Below are 19,723 nucleotides of genomic sequence, written 5' to 3' on the forward strand. Positions count from 1 at the left end.
CAGTAGACTAGCAATAAGTAGATCCCTGATATCCTGCCATACAGGACCTTTTTTTTAACCCTATCTGTATGCCCTGGGGTCATTTTGTACCCCCGGGGTTGTATTCTTCACATTTTAGAATACTTTTAGTGCGAAGATCTCTTTCAAACTTTCAGTATTTCTCAAAAAATCATTTTGACAAACTGTTATGCAAAGCGTACAGATCGGATTAACGAGTAAATTTCCTCTTTGGAAAGTGTTGGCACAGAGTTCCCCATGTTGTATGGATACGATAGTAATACACGACAAACGGATAGGGTTAAAGTAGAACTTTATAAAGTAAAAAAAAGGCAATCAAATTAAAATGTACTTCAATCTGGCTTTGTGTATTAACTTTAACTTGTCTGTGACTTCTCTCAGGGCTGCTGCCTACAGTAAACTGAACAAGCACCAACAAGCTATCGAGGACTGTAACAGGGCTCTTGCTATAGACCCCAGCTACAGCAAGGCCTATGGAAGAATGGGGTTAGTTGTTTATTCTCAACTAGACAGTTTCATTTCGTTTCCCTTTCAATAAACAAAAAATGAGTTTTAAATATTTTTTGCAAGTGGTCACTGTTTCCGAACACTTGATCAAAACTTAAAAAAAAATTTGTGAATCTTCAATGGACTGGTTCAGTAGCCCTCTTTTGGAACATACTGGTTGTTATTATGGGCTCAGAGTAATGTAGTCTATTTACAGCTTTTTTGTGTTGAAATTGTACTTACCTCTGTGTACATTAATTACTCGTTAGTGTTCTTCTTTGCTCTCTCTATTGTGATAATCTTACTGACCTTTATTTGCAGAATCGCGTTTACAGCCTTGGATGATCACGAGAGTGGGTACGAATGTTATAGAAAAGCCCTTGAGCTCGACCCTGACAATCAAAGCTACCAAAACAACCTTGAGATTGCGGAACAGAAGTTAAAAGAACTGGCTACACAGGTGAGTTAGATCTCATTTACTGACAAGGCGGTTTTATACTGTCTCAAACTATACAATGGGACCAATGGTACATTCAAAATTGTATAAGACAACCACCAATTGTTGAGGAGAAAAATTATTATTTTAGGTAGGGGGAAATCTTGCACAGTTTTCGTTATAATGTGAAAAAAACCCTGCAAGGGCTGGAAATGAGAAGTGGTCGTTTGTACAGGAAATTGTCTCATACAGGTGGCCGTTAAAGAAGATTTGATTGTATTTATTTTACGAAGGCTGTCCCACGGAAAACCGGAAGTTGGCTGTAATATTTTGAAAACTATTCAATATTTTCACGTTCTGTAAACGCGCACTTGTGAAACAATCATTTAGAAAGTTCTTGATTGAGCATCCTGAGCATCGCACAAAGCAAACGAACACAGCAGTGCTCCAAAGATGGCTACCCCTTTAGCAAATTGGTCAAGGATAGAAATGAGATCTGTCTTTCGGTTTCTGACCGCAAAAGGTCTCAAACCTATAGAAATACACACTGAAATCAAGTCAGTTTATGGGGAGAAAGTAATGGCAAAGTCACAGGTATATGAGTGGTGTAGTAAGTTCAAAGCTGGGCATACGGATGTCACTGACAAAGTTCACCCAGGACTTTGTTTTTCTGCCAAAACTGAGAACAACAAGAGTCATGTTAACGAACTCATTCAAACAGACAGGCGCCTAAACCTAAAAATTCGCGAAATTTTCGAGTCGCTAGACATTTCAAAGTTGACTGTCCATTGGATAGTGTTTGATGAGCTGCACTATCGAAAGGTCTCTGCTCGATGGGTCCCAAAAGAGCTGACAGCTGACCACAAGACGCAACGTGTTGAAGTGTCTCAGACTTTGTTGAACTGTTGTCGCTAGCTGTCACGGGAGTCATGAACGCATTTGGAGACCTCAAACAATACGATGAAGCTTTCCTGAGAAGCATTATTGCAGGTGATGAGACTTGGATGCACTACATGACCCCTGAGACGAAGAGGGAATCAATGGTTTGGAAGCACACGTTTTCATCTCCCCCGAAAAAGTTTAAAGTTCAGCCATCGGTGAAGAAACTAATGGCCACGGTTTTCTGGAATGCTAATGGTGTTCTGCTTCTTGACATTCGGGAACCAGGACAAACTGTTAATGCTAACGGATACTGCCAGAATCTTAATACGTTGAGAGAGGTTGTGCGCCGAAAAAGACCAGGCCGGATGTCCAGCGCGGTCATTTTGCAGCATGACAACGCAACACCACACACCGCAAACGCTACGAAAGACTGGATCCAAAGGTTCGGCTGGGAAGTTCTGCCACAACCTCCCTCACAGTCCTGACTTGGTCCGGTCAGATTATCACCTTTTTGGACCAATGAAACGCCATATTTCTGGACAGCGGTTCACCGACGACGAAGACCTGGTGGAAGCCGTGAAAGATTGGTTGAAATCCCTTGATGAAAAATTCTTCAGGGAGGGTATCTTCTTCCTGATCCAGCGATGGGAAAAATGCGTCCAGTGGGATGGTGATTACACTGAGAAATAAAGCACATGTTGAGGTATGATGTGTTACATTTTTATTGTAATAGGACAAAGATTGTTGCTTTTATGGACCTTTTCCGGTTTTCCGTGGGACAGCCCTCGTAGTTTGTCCTGCCATTATGTTCATACGTGTACAGTCGAACCTGCCTTAACGGAAACCTGTGTAAGATGGAAACTTGTCTTAACAGAATCTCCCCGCTCCCCCTTTGATAAATTCCTCTTTAATTACCTGTATAAAACGTAAACTTGTCCAACGCGGAAGCGAAAAGAAAAATCCGCTCCCTTCCGAGGGTTTTACCTGTTTAAGATGTAAAATGCTTTGCCCCCTCAGCTCTGATTTGAAACAAAACTTGCAAGTTTGGTTCCGCCAGCTCTAAACTAAAGTGATCACCGAGCGAGGAAGGGGAGTAGAAGTGCTATTTGGGGGTTGATGTTACTCCATCTATGTGAGCCCTGTGCGATGCAGATGGTCAGGGTGGCGTGGGTGTGAAATGTCACGAGTGCTAGTGAAAGTGCTCGAGTAGCGAGCCATTAGTTTACGGAAATTTTCCTGGGTAGCCAGAAACCAGATAGGTGTGAAATTAGTTTTACCAATGCCTGCCTCCCTGAACATACTGCCTGCCAAGACAAGAGTTCCTCGAATAATTGTTACATGGCACTGAGGGGTGGCATTGGTTGTCTGTGTTTATTATTATTACACCGATGGGTGGGGACAAGGGTTGAAGCAAAGGAGATATTCAAACGTTCTGGTTTTTAATAGGTCAAACAGTGGTCCTATGAAATGCAAGCACTGGTGGCAGTGGATTAGTAAGACTGGCGCATGCCATTATTAGAAAGGATAGCACTTGAGAAGTGTGTAACGTTCTGACCACTGCTTGCTGACCGGACAAGCGACCTTTGATCCCACTGACTGGGCCTCTGGAACTCTCCTCCTTCTCCCCCCAAATACCCCTGTCTACGACAGAAAATGTCTTAGATGGATTTTTTTTCTGGCTCCCTTGCGATTTCGTCTTACACAGGTTCGACTCTTTAGTTTCTTTGATTGTATTTATGATGAAGTCTAGTTTTCCTCTGACTGAAATATACTTGTTTATTCCCATGACATAAAAAAAAATTATTGACAAGTGTTCTGAGTGATTACTCAACCTTGTTATGATTTTGTATTAAAATTATTTTTCTCATTTATCTCTAAATATGGGCATCAGTCGCTAGTGCTAATTTTGCTGTTTGCCGCAGATCCTCAAAGCTCTTGTAGAGTCTTGGGTCTGTCTGCATAGGGTTGGGCCAATTTCCTTCTTAATGCCTCTAGCTTTGGGCAGGCTCATAGATGGTTTCCTGTTTGGCTGCCAGTTCTGCATTGACACTACTATATGTGTATTTAATTGGGAATGTGCAGGTCTCTCTAAGAGAGACTGGCCCAGGATGGTGATGACAGTTAGTAGTCAGTGGCCTACGCCCTACAAGAGGCTTAAGGCGAAATTATGTAAGTTAGTAAGTAAGTAAAGGATGCCAATTCCGAGCTTTTGACATGTGTGAAAAATGTAAAAGTAGTAGTGATGCCATGTGTGAAATAATGATATAGTGAATAGTGATGCCATGTGTGAATAATGAATGTAATAGTAATAGTGATGCCATAAAGAGCGAAGAAATTCTTGAGAGTTGTACAGCATGTCGTGGTCATATTATGCCATTGTACATTTTTTGTGTACTCTGAATTGCAGGTTGGATTCAATGCTGGTCCGACAGGGACAGGTGCTTTGGGTGGAGCTATGGGAAACATGGATTTTGGCACCCTCTTCAACGACCCGAATATTCTCAACATGGTAAGTCTGCCTTTTTTTCATATTACAAAGAAAAGAAAAGTTCAATTTCATTCATCCTTTCTGGAAAGATAGCTCATACTAAGGCATATATAATTATAAACCATACAAAACATGTTGTGCACACAAAGGAAGCAACTGATTAACGAACTCACTACGGACTTTCCCTCGCCAACACACCTTTTTTGCTCAGGTTTTCCTCTTAGATGCCACTCAATCGATTGGGAGTTGAAACCCCTTCAAGCCCTGGGTCAATCTTGACGGGAGGGTTTTAGGCATTCTCGTGGAGAGTATAGCTCCGGGGTAGCCCTGGCACAGCTCTGGTCATCCGAGCAATATACAACGACATGTGGCGGTCATACGCCTCTCCGGAGTCTTGTCGTCTCACCATTGTCATTCCAATACCAAAACCAAACAAAGACCGCACACACCCATCCAATTACAGACCAATAGCACTAACGAGCTGTCTGTGCAAACTTATAGAAAAAATGATTCACAGGCGACTCATGTGGTTTTTGGAGACCACGGGCTCGCTGAGCGACCTCCAGTGCGGATTCAGGAAAACTCGATCCACTGTGGATCACCTGGTCCGCCTGGAGACCTTTTTACGCGAGACATTTGCCGAAGAAGGCTACATGATCGCCATCTTTTTTTTACCTAGACAAAGCCTTCGACACAACCTGAAAGTACGGAATTCTTAGAGTCCTGCACGCTCTCGGCATACGCGGTCACCTCCCTGCCTTCATTGGCAACAATTTCCTGAAGAACCGTTCCTTCCAGGTTCGTGTCGGATCCTCCCCACCAACAGGAGGAAGGTGTCCCCCAGGGGAGCATCCTTTCTGCTCTCCTATTTGAAATCAAAATAGATTCCATAGTAAAAACCCTCCAAAATAGCATTGACAGCTCGTTATACGTTGACGACTTCTTGATATGCTGCCATTTGAAAAATCCTCAACTAAGATCTTTGGAAAGGCAGGTGCAAACACACCTGCACAAACTTGAAAAGTGGGCAAACAACAACGGTTTCAAGTTTTCTCCGTCAAAGACGGGTGCAGTGCACTTCTGCCGATCAGGCAGACGTGTACTGCAGCCGGATTTGACGCTCTACGGGGAAAGGACCAGGCTCGTTTCCTCGGATGCGACACAGATTTTACCATTACCATTAGACACATTTTAATGGAATGTCTAGACTTTAGAGAGACCCAAATGAGATATTTTAGATGCAAAAAATTGCAAGATCTGTTTACCGTCGTTCCCAACAGAATTTTGGATTTTATGAAGGCCATTGGCCTTTATGGGAAATTATAAAATGAAACTAAATTGTAAAAAATGTTTATGTTATTTAAAAGATTTGTTTATTAATTGTTGATTAATATATTTGAAAATATATTAACACCGAATTTTAATATTTTAACATTTAAAGTCTGATAGTTGACCAGCCGTACAGTGAGCTGTTGCGAATGCAACCAACTTGTGTTTCGCGCGCTTATATGGCCTTATGCTGTTGCGAGCGCCGTAAAACCCCATACTAAACTAAAACTCACTTTGAATGTAACATTGCTAGTCAATGCTGTTCAGTGCCCTGTTTTTTTAACTAAAGCTAAGTATTGTGTTCAAGGATGCACCATAGTGACCACCTTTAAAAAATAGCCACCATTACTTGACTGTGTTTGACATTTTTTTTCTGTGAGCACAAGGGCCCTCTTGTAGTTTCTTTTACTATTATGTATTTTGAGTGTGTGCAATTGATAGCAATACAAGGATTTGCATTCTGAAGGTTTTTTAAAATTCAGAATTTTTATCCTTGTAGAGAAATTTTGTTCTAATTCAGGTTAAGATGCGCTGTGTTCTTCCCCTAATGCAAATATGTACAAGGTAGGAGGTTTCCGTAATCAATATCTCGCTGAAGACTGAGGTCTCGTGAAGCGCACAACCCCTGAAGACTGAGGTTTTGTGGGGTATTAAAAAAAATCATAAACTTTACTCAGAATTGTTCAATTGCTCTGACCTTTTCACATAAGTAAAAGACATTTGTGTCCCTGCCGGTCGATATCAGTCATATGAAGGAAATTTCAAAACTGAGTTAACATTATTTTAAAAAACTATCACCTTTTCTCTACAATTTAAAACAAGAATGAAGTAAATATGACCATATTTGACGAAAATACAGAACTTTTAATTGTGCAAGGTTAGGAAACACAAAAAGGAGAAAATGGCCTCCGAAGTTGAGCGACATGGTTCCATAGCAATGGGGGTCTTAGAATTGAGATTGACAGACTTGACATTTATAGTTCATTATAGTTGTTTATTTTTGTCTTAAATGAAGCAGAAAACATCAAACTTTCAATTGATCCAAAAAACAAAAAATTCACGGAAAGTCACTTTTTTGCCTTTCGACCCTTGTAGCTGATAATAGGACACTGCGTCTTACGACTGATATTGACCGCGGGAGACAGATTTAGTGTTCTTTCAAATAAAACAAATTTGAATGCTGTATCTTTTATACTTTTTAAATAATGAATTTGTGAAAAGCATATGAATTTTTTGGTTTTCTCGAGAATTATTTTTTAGAGGTTTACCCTTCCCTTTACTCACACCAGATTTACTCACACTAAGTTACACCTTTACCAACAGAAATATCAGTCAGGCCTTTTGCGCCTCTCAGGCACAAATTCTGGATCATTAGGATCGCTAAGTTCACTTTCTGACGAACTAGACTGATTGAAAACATCAAAACTGTTGCTAGGTTTGCTGCGTACACGTACTCTCGAAGTCTGCATAGTCGCAGCCATTTTCCCTAGAATTGACATTTCTTTTTCCTGAGTGACATACCCTAAAGGTTCGTACTAAAAAAAGTTCTACCCCTACCTCCGCGAAACTTTGCACAAAACGAAAGAAATGGATGCACTAGCGCTACAACGATTCCCTAGGCGCTCTCGGGATTACGAAAAATGCGGAAAAATTATAAAACTGGTCCCATGGGGGTCACTGGATCTTGCATCAGAGGGTAATTGGCCAGTCCCGAGAATGTCTAGGGATACGGCGTCAGTGAGATATAGCTTGACTTCTCTTAGTTTGGCTGGGTGAGTGACAGTGACATGTTGTTTTAAAAAATATGAACAGACACCCCCCCCCCACCCCATATTAAGATCTTGTAAAAGTCAGAATGTCTGATGCCCTGTCTATTTGATGTAAAGCTAAGGTGCAGTTCACCCTGAATATTTTCAGGAGCTGAAAAAATTTTCAACTTTCATTATTTTGTTTGTTTTTTCCTCAGGCAACAACCCTAATGGGAAATCCTCAAGTTCAACAGATGTAAGTAGAGAAAACATAAATCCCTCTTTATGTGACCGCTGGATGCAGGGTGGAAGGCTTAAGAAGGAGTTCCAAAAGTACTGTCAAACCTGTGTAAAACGGCCACCCATTGTCAAGAAGAAAAGTGGCCGTATAACTCAGGAGGCCGTCTTAGGCAAGACTGATCAAACTCTGTTCTCAGGCTTTAGACTGCCTTAAGACTAATTCAAAAGGGTTTTTGTTTTCTTTTTAAAAAAGGGGGGTGGGTAGTGCAAGAAGGGTTTTTTGTGTTTGTTGTTTTGTTCGTTTGTTTTTTTGGTTAGCTTTCTTTTTGTTGCTGATTTTGTGCAAGGGTAAAAAAAACGAAATATGTAAGACAATTAAGACCGAGTGCCCTGGTAAAACAAAAACACGGATTGCCACCACTCGGAGAACGAGCGACGCTTGAGTTGCAAGTTCACGTCAACGTCCATTGTTACTTTGTTACAGATAAGGTAAACAAAACAGTGACCAGTCACCTCATATAATATTTGTGCATGAGTTGTGGACGGGGCTTATAGGGTTAGTTGAAATTTTATTGTTAGGCCTACCCTTTGGTCAACTTGAGTAAATATTCACTGGAGGGACTAACAATAAAGATAGGTGAATGGTTTATGACAGCCCGTTCACAGCGTGAGGGGCCAATTCAAAGTTTATGACAAAACGTCAGGCTATCAGTGACCACGCCTGGCCGCCTGAGGCAGGTAAATTTGACAGTGGGTTGATAAAATAAGGTGGCCACAGCCGCATTGGACAGGTGACCGTTGTACACAGTTCACTCTTTGAAGGCGCACCCACTTTCCCTTTCTCGATCCCCCGTGACGCACCTTTTTTGCCCTTTTTTTACCAGGTCACTATTTTTTCCCTATCAACAGTACAATATTCACACTTACTCCACTAAAAAGTACACTTTGTCTATTTTCTCTAATACCAATCAATCATATATTGACAATACTAGTCTTACCTTGATTAAGGCTGCAAGATCACTATAGTTGCCCTCAAAAGAAAATTTTAGTTGACAACATGAGACTTGGGGGTCAGTTAGATCTACCAACCAATGGTACAGATTCATCATCACTGTCATCTGAATTTTCTTCTTCTAACTTTACATCTAATTCCTCATCACTGCCATCATCCATAAACAACTCCAAACTTCTTCAGTCTGCATAAAACCACGTCGCCTGGAGCTCGCCATTTTGGATAGAAACTGCGCATATGAAACAATGGGCCTAAAACAGACGCCTGCAAAGTGATCCTAATTTGAAAGCAAATAGAGGGAATCAACCAAATTATAGGGCTTTGGTTGAGCTTTCCAATGATATAGGGTTTGTCCATCTTTGGCCTCTAGTTTAGCAAATAAACATGTTTAAAATCATCAGCGGATTATCCACTGACACGGTGACAATGGTAGGTTCCCCTGTCAGCGCATAATCCGCTGACGCGCCTTCAAATAGTTAAATTATATCGAAAAAACGCAAACGGGGAAATGGAAAGTGGCCGTTTGTACAGATGGCAGTAATATACAGGTGGCCATCATGGCAGGTTCGACTATTTATTTATCATTCTGGTACCGGTATAGTATATATATGTTTCACGTCCTCATTGACACCGTCCAGATCATTTAGAAGGCAGGCAGCTTCAGCCCAGGGCCAACCGCTGTGCTTAGTTCCAGCAGAAAATACTCAATGTAATATCTTCCCTGTGTAAGAATTGAACTCATTTTCTTTGTGTGCTTGGTCACTACATGCAAGTATATATTTATAAAACAGCTTTTTTTGTATGTCCTAAGATTGGACTGCTGTTGAAACCCTCTTTTGAGCATAATTCTTAGCCTTCTTTCTCCATTCTTGATTTATATAATTGTGACCTTAATGCAAGAACATATGTTGACATACACATTGATATACACTTTAATAAAAATTTGCATGATGCAAGTTATACCCTTATATAATATGATTGTACTGGGATTTCTTCTACCAAACTCTTCCTACTGCATGTTCAAGGCTAAGTATAATGAATCATGTTGTTTGTGGTGCTTTTGAAATACACTCTGTTCACTCACTTTCAGGATGGCAAACCTTGTGAGTGGTGGTGGGCCTAGCGCAGATCAGGGACCGGGCGGCATTTCCTCTTTGCTTCAAGCGTGAGTAATAATAATAGATAGCATTTGTATAGTGCAAATCCCCGCTCAACAGCAAGCTCTATGCGCTTCACAATCTAAACTATTACCCCAGCAGACCTGAGAGCATTCTGAAACAACCTCAACTTCCTGGAAAGCATACAGTGCAAGCGGCCATTTATCTGCGCTAAAACACTAACATACTGTATAAATATTTCTGTAAAGTTTCTTGACCATGCCACAAACATTATTGATGGTGTTATGCTCTAAATGCATAACTGGAATAAGGAATAAGTCAACTGGTTTTGTTTTTTGTGTTTGTTTGTTTGTTTGTTTTTTAGTTCTAAAACTGAGGTTGATCTACTGGTTGTGAATAAAAATCAAGAATCAGCATGCTCTATGAAGTTTTATAGTGAAGTGGGCTCACTTTTGTGTCTTCTTTGATCGCTTAAATCAGATGGGGGGGGGGGGGGGGGGGGGGAATTCGTTTTTAACTTTTAATTAATTTTGTTTTTTTTTGGTTTTTTTTTTGGGGGGGGGGGGGGGGGGTTGCATGTTAAAAACTGCATTTCCTATAGACAATTTGCATGGTTAGAGCATATCATCATTACATGTGTGCACGTATGAGGTCAGTGGTTCACATTTGAATGGTATAAAATAATGATAAGAGATATATAGAGATGAAAAGTTTTAATAAACAGTAACTGAACAGTGCACATGTATTGTGTTACCTTTTAGGACGCTTTTATTCTATATTGTGGTTTGAAATTGATATTTAAAGGGAAGGTTCCAGAGGAATTTTATTGTTATTTTTATTACTAAGCTTTTCAAAAGTCCAGTGTATAGGAAGTGGAATAACAGAAAGCTTCTTGCTGGGTAGAATTGGGTGAAGGACAAGATATTAAAGTGGCAATGTACACTTGGTATACTGGATTTCAGTAAAAATAGTGATAATGTGATGTTATATATGTTTAATATTTTTTCTTTACCAAATGTTAAAATCTAAATTATAAGTACATGTCTCTATGTATACTGAATTTCCTTACAGAGATTATGATGTTTTTTTATGTTCTCCTCACAATTTGTACCACTATAAGCAGGTGGTTGGAGGGGGCATAGTTCTCTATCATTCCCAATCCTGGCTAAGTGGGATATAGTATCCTAGCTGACAGAGATACTCAGTATGTTAACTTCTCCAACTGGGAATCAGACTCTTTTGGGGGACTCTCGTGGCCAAGAGGTTAAGGTGTTTGCCTCTCATTCAATAGGTCACGGGTCCGAATATGGATAGCGATGGAAAATTTTCTTAAAATTGTTTCCTTCCACCTCCTTTCCTGCTCTTGCAATGTTCTGTCGTCTGCTTTCGTCTCCACTTTCTGCCCCCACCCCTTCACCTCCTTTGCCCCCTCCTTTGGGCTCCTGACTCTTTCTGCAGCCTTTCTACTACTACTCCTTGGTACATTCTTTCTGCTGTCTTTCAGCAACACCCCTGATCTTATGGTTGGAAAGATCTACACCTAGCCTTCTTGGACAAGGGCGAAAAATCTCGGGAGGTCCCGTGTGCAAGTTGCGCGCGTTAAAGATCCCTTGATGGTCCAAAATCGATAAGAGTAGGCTTCGGCCACCATCCGGTAGGCCTCCAGTATTGGCTCTGGGAAGGAGCCGACACCAACGTTTTTTTTACCGGGCCACGGGAAGTGTGCAGTGTGTAGGCCTAGGCCAAGGCCTGGCAGCTGTGATGACAGATGCATAATGGAGTGGGTGATCTTGATACATGACTTCAGATCCAAAATTGACAATCAAAAACGAAGTTTGCTGAAATTTAAATATGGCATCAAATCAGGTTCCACGCAAGCAACTTCGCTTATTTTGATACGCTGATTCCGAAAACGAAATAAATTTTTAGCAGTGATAATGATTTTAAGAATTCTGCATGCAAAGTTTAATCCAGCGCGGCGGCAAACTTCAAAGGTATTTTGCATCACAGTTCGCCTGTCCAATTCTGGCACATGAGTGTGTGGTGGGGGGATGCAGGCGGGGCTGATCGTGGCGGACGCACAGTCTGTGACGTCACCCCCTGGTGTCACTCCCAGTTACGGTACCGGTACTGACGGTTCTCTGTGCCGAGAAAGTACCGACACTGGGTTTCGCCGGTACCGCCCAGCACTACAGCCCTGGCAAAATTTCAAATTTCCTACCAACTGAAAATGTTTAATGTGTCTCTCGTGCTCATATGACCTAATGCAGTTGCTAGCGCCTTAAAACATTTTCGAAGTCTCTTTTGCATGCAGCGTCAAAGAGCCCTTCCACTACACCATAGATTTAATTTTAATGACAGTGAGCTCCTAATACCCAGTGCCCACTGCAAAAAGTGTTATCAAATCATGGTTTGATACATTTGAGGGTAGCCAGATTTTTTTTCCATGGAGAGCAAAAACTTTCTTTTTAGTTTTACCACATTTTGATTCAATCCTCCCTAATGAGACACATTTGATTTTTTAGATCACAATCTGGTGTATTTTAAATTTTTATGAAAAACCAGGCCCAACAGTCAATCAGAAGGCTAGTGCATCACATGACACTTGGGGGTTAGGTCTTTTGTTTGCACTTGGAATATGAAAGACCCCATGAACTTACGAGTCAAACTTGATTAAGCAAAGCAGAAGTACATACCCGGTAATATAATACATATATATATGTATAATGTGACTTGCGCCATTTCCCGACAGGACTTGATCCGATCTGATCATTCTGGTGGCGTCCATCGGACCAATGGGCATATGTTCTCACCCTTTATAGGATAGATATAATTTAAATGGCAGTGTGCTCCTCCTTAACCCCCCCCGGCTCCTGATTCTTTCTGCAGCCTTTCTACTGCTACTCCTTGGCTCCTTCTTACCACTGTCTTTCAGCCACACCCCCGATCTTGTAGTAAGTAAGATCTAACACCTAGCCTTCTCGAATAAGGGTGAAAAATCTTGGCGGTCCAGTGTGCAAGTTGCACATGTTAAAGATCCCTTGGTGGTCCAAAATGGATAAGAGTAGGCTTCGGCTGCCACCCGTACAAAATTTAAGATTCACAAAATTCCTACCAAAATAACATTTTTTAATGTGTTCCACTCGCTCATATGACCTTTTGCGAGTGCCATAAAAGACTTACCAAAACAAAAACAATTGCAATGTGCTCCTAAACTTAGACATAATCAGATGGCGGTACGTTGATATTTTTGGTCTCCTCAGGTCCCAGCAAATGGCGTCACAGATGCAGCAGGCCAACCCGCAGCTGGTGCAGCACCTACGAGAGCAAATGAGGGCTCAGAACCCGGGGGAGAACAACAGCAACAGTGGCCCCAGTAAGAATCTGTGTCCACGACTGATTGTGTTTCTGTGTCCACGACTGATTGTGTTTCTGTGTCCACGACTGATTGTGTTTCTGTGTCCACGACTGACAACTGATTGTGTTTCCGTGTCCACGACTGATTGTGTTTCTGTGTCCACGACTGATTGTGTTTCTGTGTCCACGACTGACAACTGATTGTGTTTCCGTGTCCACGACTGATTGTGTTTCTGTGTCCACGACTGATTGTGTTTCTGTGTCCACGACTGATTGTGTTTCTGTGTCCACGACTGACAACTGATTGTGTTTCTGTGTCCACGACTGACAACTGATTGTGTTTCCGTGTCCACGACTGATTGTGTTTCTGTGTCCACGACTGATTGTGTTTCTGTGTCCACGACTGACAACTGATTGTGTTTCTGTGTCCACGACTGACAACTGATTGTGTTTCTGTGTCCACGACTGACAACTGATTGTGTTTCTGTGTCCACGACTGACAACTGATTGTGTTTCTGTGTCCACGACTGACAACTGATTGTGTTTCTGTGTCCACGACTGATTGTGTTTCTGTGTCCACGACTGATTGTGTTTCTGTGTCCATGACTGATTGTGTTTCTGTCGTGGCTGACATCAAAAGAGATATGCTCTTACTGCGTAACTGGTTCCTTGAAAATTTTTGAAAATGCCACAAAAAAAGGGACTTGATTTAGATAATGACAGAAGATGCCAAAATTAACTCACAGAATTGTTTTTTGTGCATGCTTACTCCTGGTTTTTATTGATGACCTACAGATTGACTTTTACTTTTGTTTTGATGCATTAACAAAAATGGTTTACCTTTTTTTTTCAATTACACAGTTAGAGCACAAAACCATCTACTGTTGGTTTTCCTGTCGGGCTGTCATGTCAAGGAGATAAAGTTCTAGTTTTCATTGAAGTAGTAATGCAATAATTGTGTCCCTGCCAGTCAATATCAGTCATATGAAGGAAATTTCAAATCTGAGTTAACATTATTTTAAAAACTATAACCTTTTCCCTACAATTTAAAACAAGAATGAAATAAATATGACCATATTTGACGAAAATACAGAACTTTTAATTGTGCGAAGTGAGGAAACACGAAAAGGAGAAAATGGCCTCCGAAGTTGAGCGACATGGTTCCATAGCAATGGGGGTCTTAGAATTGAGATTGACAGACTTGTCATTTATAGTTCATTATAGTTGTTTATTTTTGTCTTAAATGAAGCAGAAAACATCGAACTTTCAATTGATCAAAAAAAAAAAAAATTCATGGAAAGTCACTTTTTTGCCTTTCGACCCTTGTAGCTGATAATAGGACACTGCGTCTTACGACTGATATTGACCGGGGGAGACAGATTTAGTGTTCTTTCAAATAAAACAAATTTCCCAACAATTTAAAAAAAGAATGAAGTAAATATGACAATGTTTGATGAAAATACGGAACTTTTATTTGTGCGAGGTGAAGAAACACGAAAAGGAGAAAATGGCCTCATTCCTAAGTTGAGCAACATATTTCCATGGCAACGGGGGTCTTGGAATTGAGATAGAAACTTGAAATTTAGCAGTTATCTTGGCTATGCCACTGCAAGGTAACACACAGAAGTAGAAAACTATTCATTTACAGAGAAAAAAATTCGTGGACAAAACAAAATTTTCACGGAATCGACTTCACGTCAAATGCATTTTGAGAATTTTGGTACCATACTTTTATCTCTCAGTCAATTTTTAAGAGAATGGCAGCTGTTTCAATTTTACATAATAATCAAATATTGCCGAAGTCACTAACTGGCTGCAATCCCATTAAAGAGAACCAAGTGCACCAAACATCTCTACATTAATAGAGTACAATCACCATAACAAAGAAATAAAGCCAAATTTTTTTCAAGGCTGTGAGATCATTACAAATCAGCATTTTATACTGTAGTATACTGAGTGCTCCCTGTAGTTTTGCGGAAGGATTCATGGAAAATATTTCCAAGCCGATTACTTTATTCTAATTATGCATTTTGTGTTAAAAATTATCTTTGAAAACTTACACGCTTTTTTAAAAGGCTTTCTATCCAAACGCCAAAAATATTCCAAGGGAAACCACACTCAAAGCTGTATAATTCTCCGCTAATGAAAAGACGGCATTTAATCATCAATCTTTCTTCAAAGCATTTAAATGCATGGGTGTCAATTTTGAACCAGCCGACCTCGCATTCCGACCGCGAGGGGTTTCCCTTGCCACGGCGATTCTGCAGCTCCAAATACTCAAATATACAAACAATTTACACTATTGTAACGAAGAAAATCTGAACTTTGTCAAAGTGTACAGCATTTGGTGTTTTATAGCAAAAGAGCAAAGGGAACTGCGATCTGAAGTACCCCCATTTCACCAAAACCATGCACTCATAAGTCTGCAAGTAGGCTTACGTGCCGTGTTTACGCTACCTAATTAAACGTTTCCAATAGCACCACGCGCGCGCACACACATATACACACACAAACACACCAACACACACATTCACATAGACTGCCTCAGTGTCCTCTTGGTAAAGAGTCTGCTTTGAGAGAGATCTAGAGGAAGGTTAATTAGTCTTTTTAAAGCACTAAAACACAATAAAACTAACTTTTTAAGTCAATCAAAGTGTAAAACTTAAAGATGAACAGACGATAACAGCCAGCAGGGCACGCCCACATAGTCAGCAGTTTATGTATACAAGCTTGAAGTGAGCTAGAAGTTACCGTTCTTACCCCGTTTAACCAATCAGAGCCTTCAGTCGTGCATAGTGACAACAAGTTGTTTACATTTCAGACCATTCATTCCCGAAAAGGGGTTAAAATCTAAAAATAGTTGCGAATAAAGAACGTTGAAGCAAATGTGGCAATGAGGTAATGGTTCTATAAATAATCTCACAGCTACACACCAGCAAGATCCAAATTCCTTTATCTTGTCACCCAAGCTCACAACAAACCACGCACACCTCCAAAATAAATCAAAATGAACTATTTATTGTCAATTATAGTTGTTTATTTTGATCTTAAATGAAGCAGAATATATCAAACTTTCAATAGATCCAAAAAATTTTTTAAAATGGAAAATCATTTTTTTGCCTTTCGAGCCTCGTAGCTGAAAATAGCACACTGTGTTTTACAACTGATATCGACTCAATGCTTCCACTCTTCCATATTTTTACGGAGATCCATAATTTCTGCCAGTTCCGTACTTGTTTCTCCATCATTATCAACTCCCTCCGTAAAAAGCTGCAACAGTGTAGGACTACTGAAATTCCATAGCAAAAGATCCGTATTCGCCTTCGTATTGTCTAGTACAGTCCATGCCGGCTTTAAGCACGGTCATTGGGAGAAAGCATAAGCGTGCTTAAATCCGAAGCGTGCTTGAGTGTGAAGTAGACATAATCCAGAGATTTTCAGGTAGAAAATTTCCTGTGCTATTTCCCTTTGTTTGTAATAGCGGTCCCGCAAAAGTGTGCACTGGTATTTTTACCCGCCATGGTAGTTTTTGTTTGCTTGTTTGTTTTTGTTATGTGGTCGAATGGGAAATGAAAACTTAATTTAGACGGCCAGTCACGATACAGTACACTAGGCCTACACGCTGCCTGTGTATACCACTACCCGCTGTGCCACATTCATACCACCGCCTTCATCCCACCTCGCGCGTGATTCACAATCAGGATTAATGGATAGCAAGGATCAAAGGTGAAATCGCAGCCAGCCGCCCTTTCTCGTCTCCCCGACTCTCTTTGTATTTTTAAGTCTGTGTGTAACTTTGCCCTAGGCTAGATCCTATGTCCCCGCGCGCGGCTGTGTGCATCTCTCTGCTTTCCTCTCCGCCCGTGTGAGTGTGTGTCTCCATCACTGGCATCACTTGCGTTCTCTGTGTTTCTCTTAATACACTCCACTGCTGCGGTGTAGACTGTGTTCGAACTTCGATGGGTCATCGTGAAAGTATTGACTGTCTTGTTGTAATAAAGCGTGCCTAAAGCCGAAGTTACCGTGCTTAAAGGCGTGTAATTTATATGGCAAAAATTCGGTAAGAGCCGTTTAGCGTGCTTAAGTCCGAAACGTGCTTTAAGCCGGCGTGCTTATAGCCGGCACGGACTGTACTAGTATAAGTTACAGGTATTTATGGTAATTCTCTCGGCAATGAGTTAATGTTATAGTTATAGAAACCTGCCAGGTTGCGCATTTCCTCCAATCGGTCATTATTCCGCAATGCCCCATGCATTCATTGCTGGCTTGTCGGCAGTACATTTTTACCTGTGGATTGATCAAAATTTGGCGAACTTTTTGTGCCGATTTCCTCCTTTCTATCATTCACTCATTCACTCTGTCTATCTTCGGATTGTTGCCGCGGCTGGAAAATCTGCCCGTTGATCAAGTAAATTGACTTGTGATCTTAGACAGAAAATTACCGTAAGAAAGAAACTTTTTTAACAAATTTGTCTAGATCTAGAGAAATGATCAATACGAAGATTCTATGGCACGGAAAGTGATAAGGGCCGCCGTGAAAGAAATTTAGGCTAAAACGAGCCTAAAACTACTAAAATCAAGAATGATTCGAAGTGGTGTTCCGAGGTTTTGACATGCGACATTCAGGCGTGAAATTTAAGGAAAATTAGGGTATACGTCGAGTAACTCTGTATTGTGAAGGTATATATTCATTATACCCAGGTTTGCCTTCTATCAATGGTGCGATGACAAATTAATTGAATTATAGTAGCAATGGAAGGGGAACCTGCTTTTAAACATTGCCATCAATGGAAATATATTATGTAGATCTTGGTGAAGAAATCAAAGAAAACAAAATGTTAGCGAAAAAATAAACGTTATGGTTTGCAGGCAATCTCTTCAAACAGGCTCCCAAATACCATTTTCAACCCTCTAAAAACACTAAATTAAAATTTTTTCTGGGGCTTCGCCCCCTGAACCACCACCGGGACGCTGTCCCTGGACTCTGCTGGGGGCCTTTGCGGCCCCCAGACCACCCCTGGCAGAATTTTCCTTAATTTTCAGCTTCAGCTGGTGGGAGACACATGGGTCTTTTTTTCCGATGATTTTAGTTACTGATAAAACTTTCTGTTCTGGTATAAAGAAATTTCTTTTTCCTTTTTTTTTATTTTTTTTAAAAATTTTTTTTTTACTAATTAATGGGAGATCCTGCTTGTCAGCAGGCTTTGATCAATTCCAGGAAGCCTTCTGTGTGAGTTTCCTCTTATCTGTTCCTGACATGTTATAGTGCATTGGTATAGTGAGTTGGTCTTTCTGCTTTTTTACACATAGTCACTGATGAAGAGGTTAATTTTATCTATATCTCGGTCTTATGTACTTATGTTCTATACATTTTTTTCGTTTCACTTGTATGTCTTATTCATCTGTGTAAATTACATTACATGTACTGTCTTTGTCTAATTCTTTATAATTTGAGTTACTGTCATGTGTCTGATGAACCGCTTACCTTTGATGATGGGCAAAGGATGATTAGAACTCTCTGAATCTGGCAATAAGGAAAGTTTTGTTAGTTAGTTATATAATATTCTTTCTTGACAGTATGATCACTTGTACTTGATTGAAAGTTATGACATCTTGAGGTTTACAGTTAGTCAACCCAGTGACAACTGATAACATGTGTCAAGGGGCATTCTTATTGCCTTTAATTAATGACTTGAAAAGGAAAACAGATTAAAGAGGAGTTTTAATTTAGAGGCAGTTCTTAACATTTTTTTACTATGCGGCTGTTTGTTGCAGTTCCTTTTAACAAAGTAGAGATTTTGAATTAAATATATATAAAAAATTTAAAAAGTCAATGGCTAGTATTTTGTTTATGCTTATTATGCTGACATTTCTTGTTATCGTGAGATTGAACATTAGACTTTATAAAACTTTTCCAGGTTACTGTGACTGCAGTTCAGTCTGCTGTCCCTTTTTATTTAAAAGTTGATTTCACAAGCTTTTCAACTATAAATGACGAGCTTCACATTTTTTTTTCTCAGGTGACAGCAATCCAGGGGACAGCTCTGGTCACCCAGGACAACCCCCGCAGTAAAGGCCCTGTGACCGGTGGTTGGAAAGCAGTCCACCTTACTTGTGGATATCCTGGGAGTTTGTTCTCATGTGCTTGTGCAAGAGTGTCTGTCTGGATGATGGAGAAGTTTTGATACTTTGATGAGAAGGATGTCTGATTGTTGTTTAAGGTATTTTGCCGGTATTTCATCTGAATCAGAAGATGCCAAGTTTTTTTTTCTCTTTTTTATAGGTGGTGGATTTTTTTCTTATTCATCTACGATAAAAATCAAAGGATGGTATGATGGACCATTTTGTGGTGACTTTCTTTTTTATTGGAAGAGTGGACATTTGTAGAAATTTCTGGCTCTGCACACCGAGTGTATAGGTGAAATAATAAGATAGTTGAAAGGGTACAGTGTTATTAGGTTAGAAGTACAGTCAAAATTGTGTACACCGGCCACCAATTGTCGAGGAGAAAAGTATTTGAAGAGCACAGGGGGAAAACGACGATAGTCACAAACTGGAAATTGTGAAGGTGCCAATTTTTAAAAGCGTGTGGACTCATAACTTCATCTT

General features: G+C 40.4%; 1 protein-coding gene across 2 annotated transcripts in view; it reads left to right on the top strand.

Moving 5' to 3' along the window:
- Positions 1-19,453, top strand: part of LOC101857028 (small glutamine-rich tetratricopeptide repeat-containing protein alpha) — a 31,125-nt gene extending 11,672 nt beyond the window's left edge. For both annotated transcript variants that reach the window (XM_035970160.1, XM_035970161.1), the window contains exons 6-12: positions 400-504; positions 826-964; positions 4,230-4,331; positions 7,606-7,643; positions 9,730-9,804; positions 13,021-13,133; positions 19,135-19,453. In XM_035970160.1, coding sequence (XP_035826053.1) covers positions 400-504; positions 826-964; positions 4,230-4,331; positions 7,606-7,643; positions 9,730-9,804; positions 13,021-13,133; positions 19,135-19,187 — 625 coding nt within the window. In that variant the 3' untranslated portion in view covers positions 19,188-19,453. The remainder of the gene's footprint in view (positions 1-399; positions 505-825; positions 965-4,229; positions 4,332-7,605; positions 7,644-9,729; positions 9,805-13,020; positions 13,134-19,134) is intronic.
- Positions 19,454-19,723: the final 270 nt, after the last annotated feature.

This window comes from Aplysia californica, unplaced genomic scaffold, assembly GCF_000002075.1.
Source record: "Aplysia californica isolate F4 #8 unplaced genomic scaffold, AplCal3.0 scaffold00228, whole genome shotgun sequence".
NCBI classification, from domain to species: Eukaryota; Metazoa; Mollusca; class Gastropoda; order Aplysiida; family Aplysiidae; genus Aplysia; species Aplysia californica.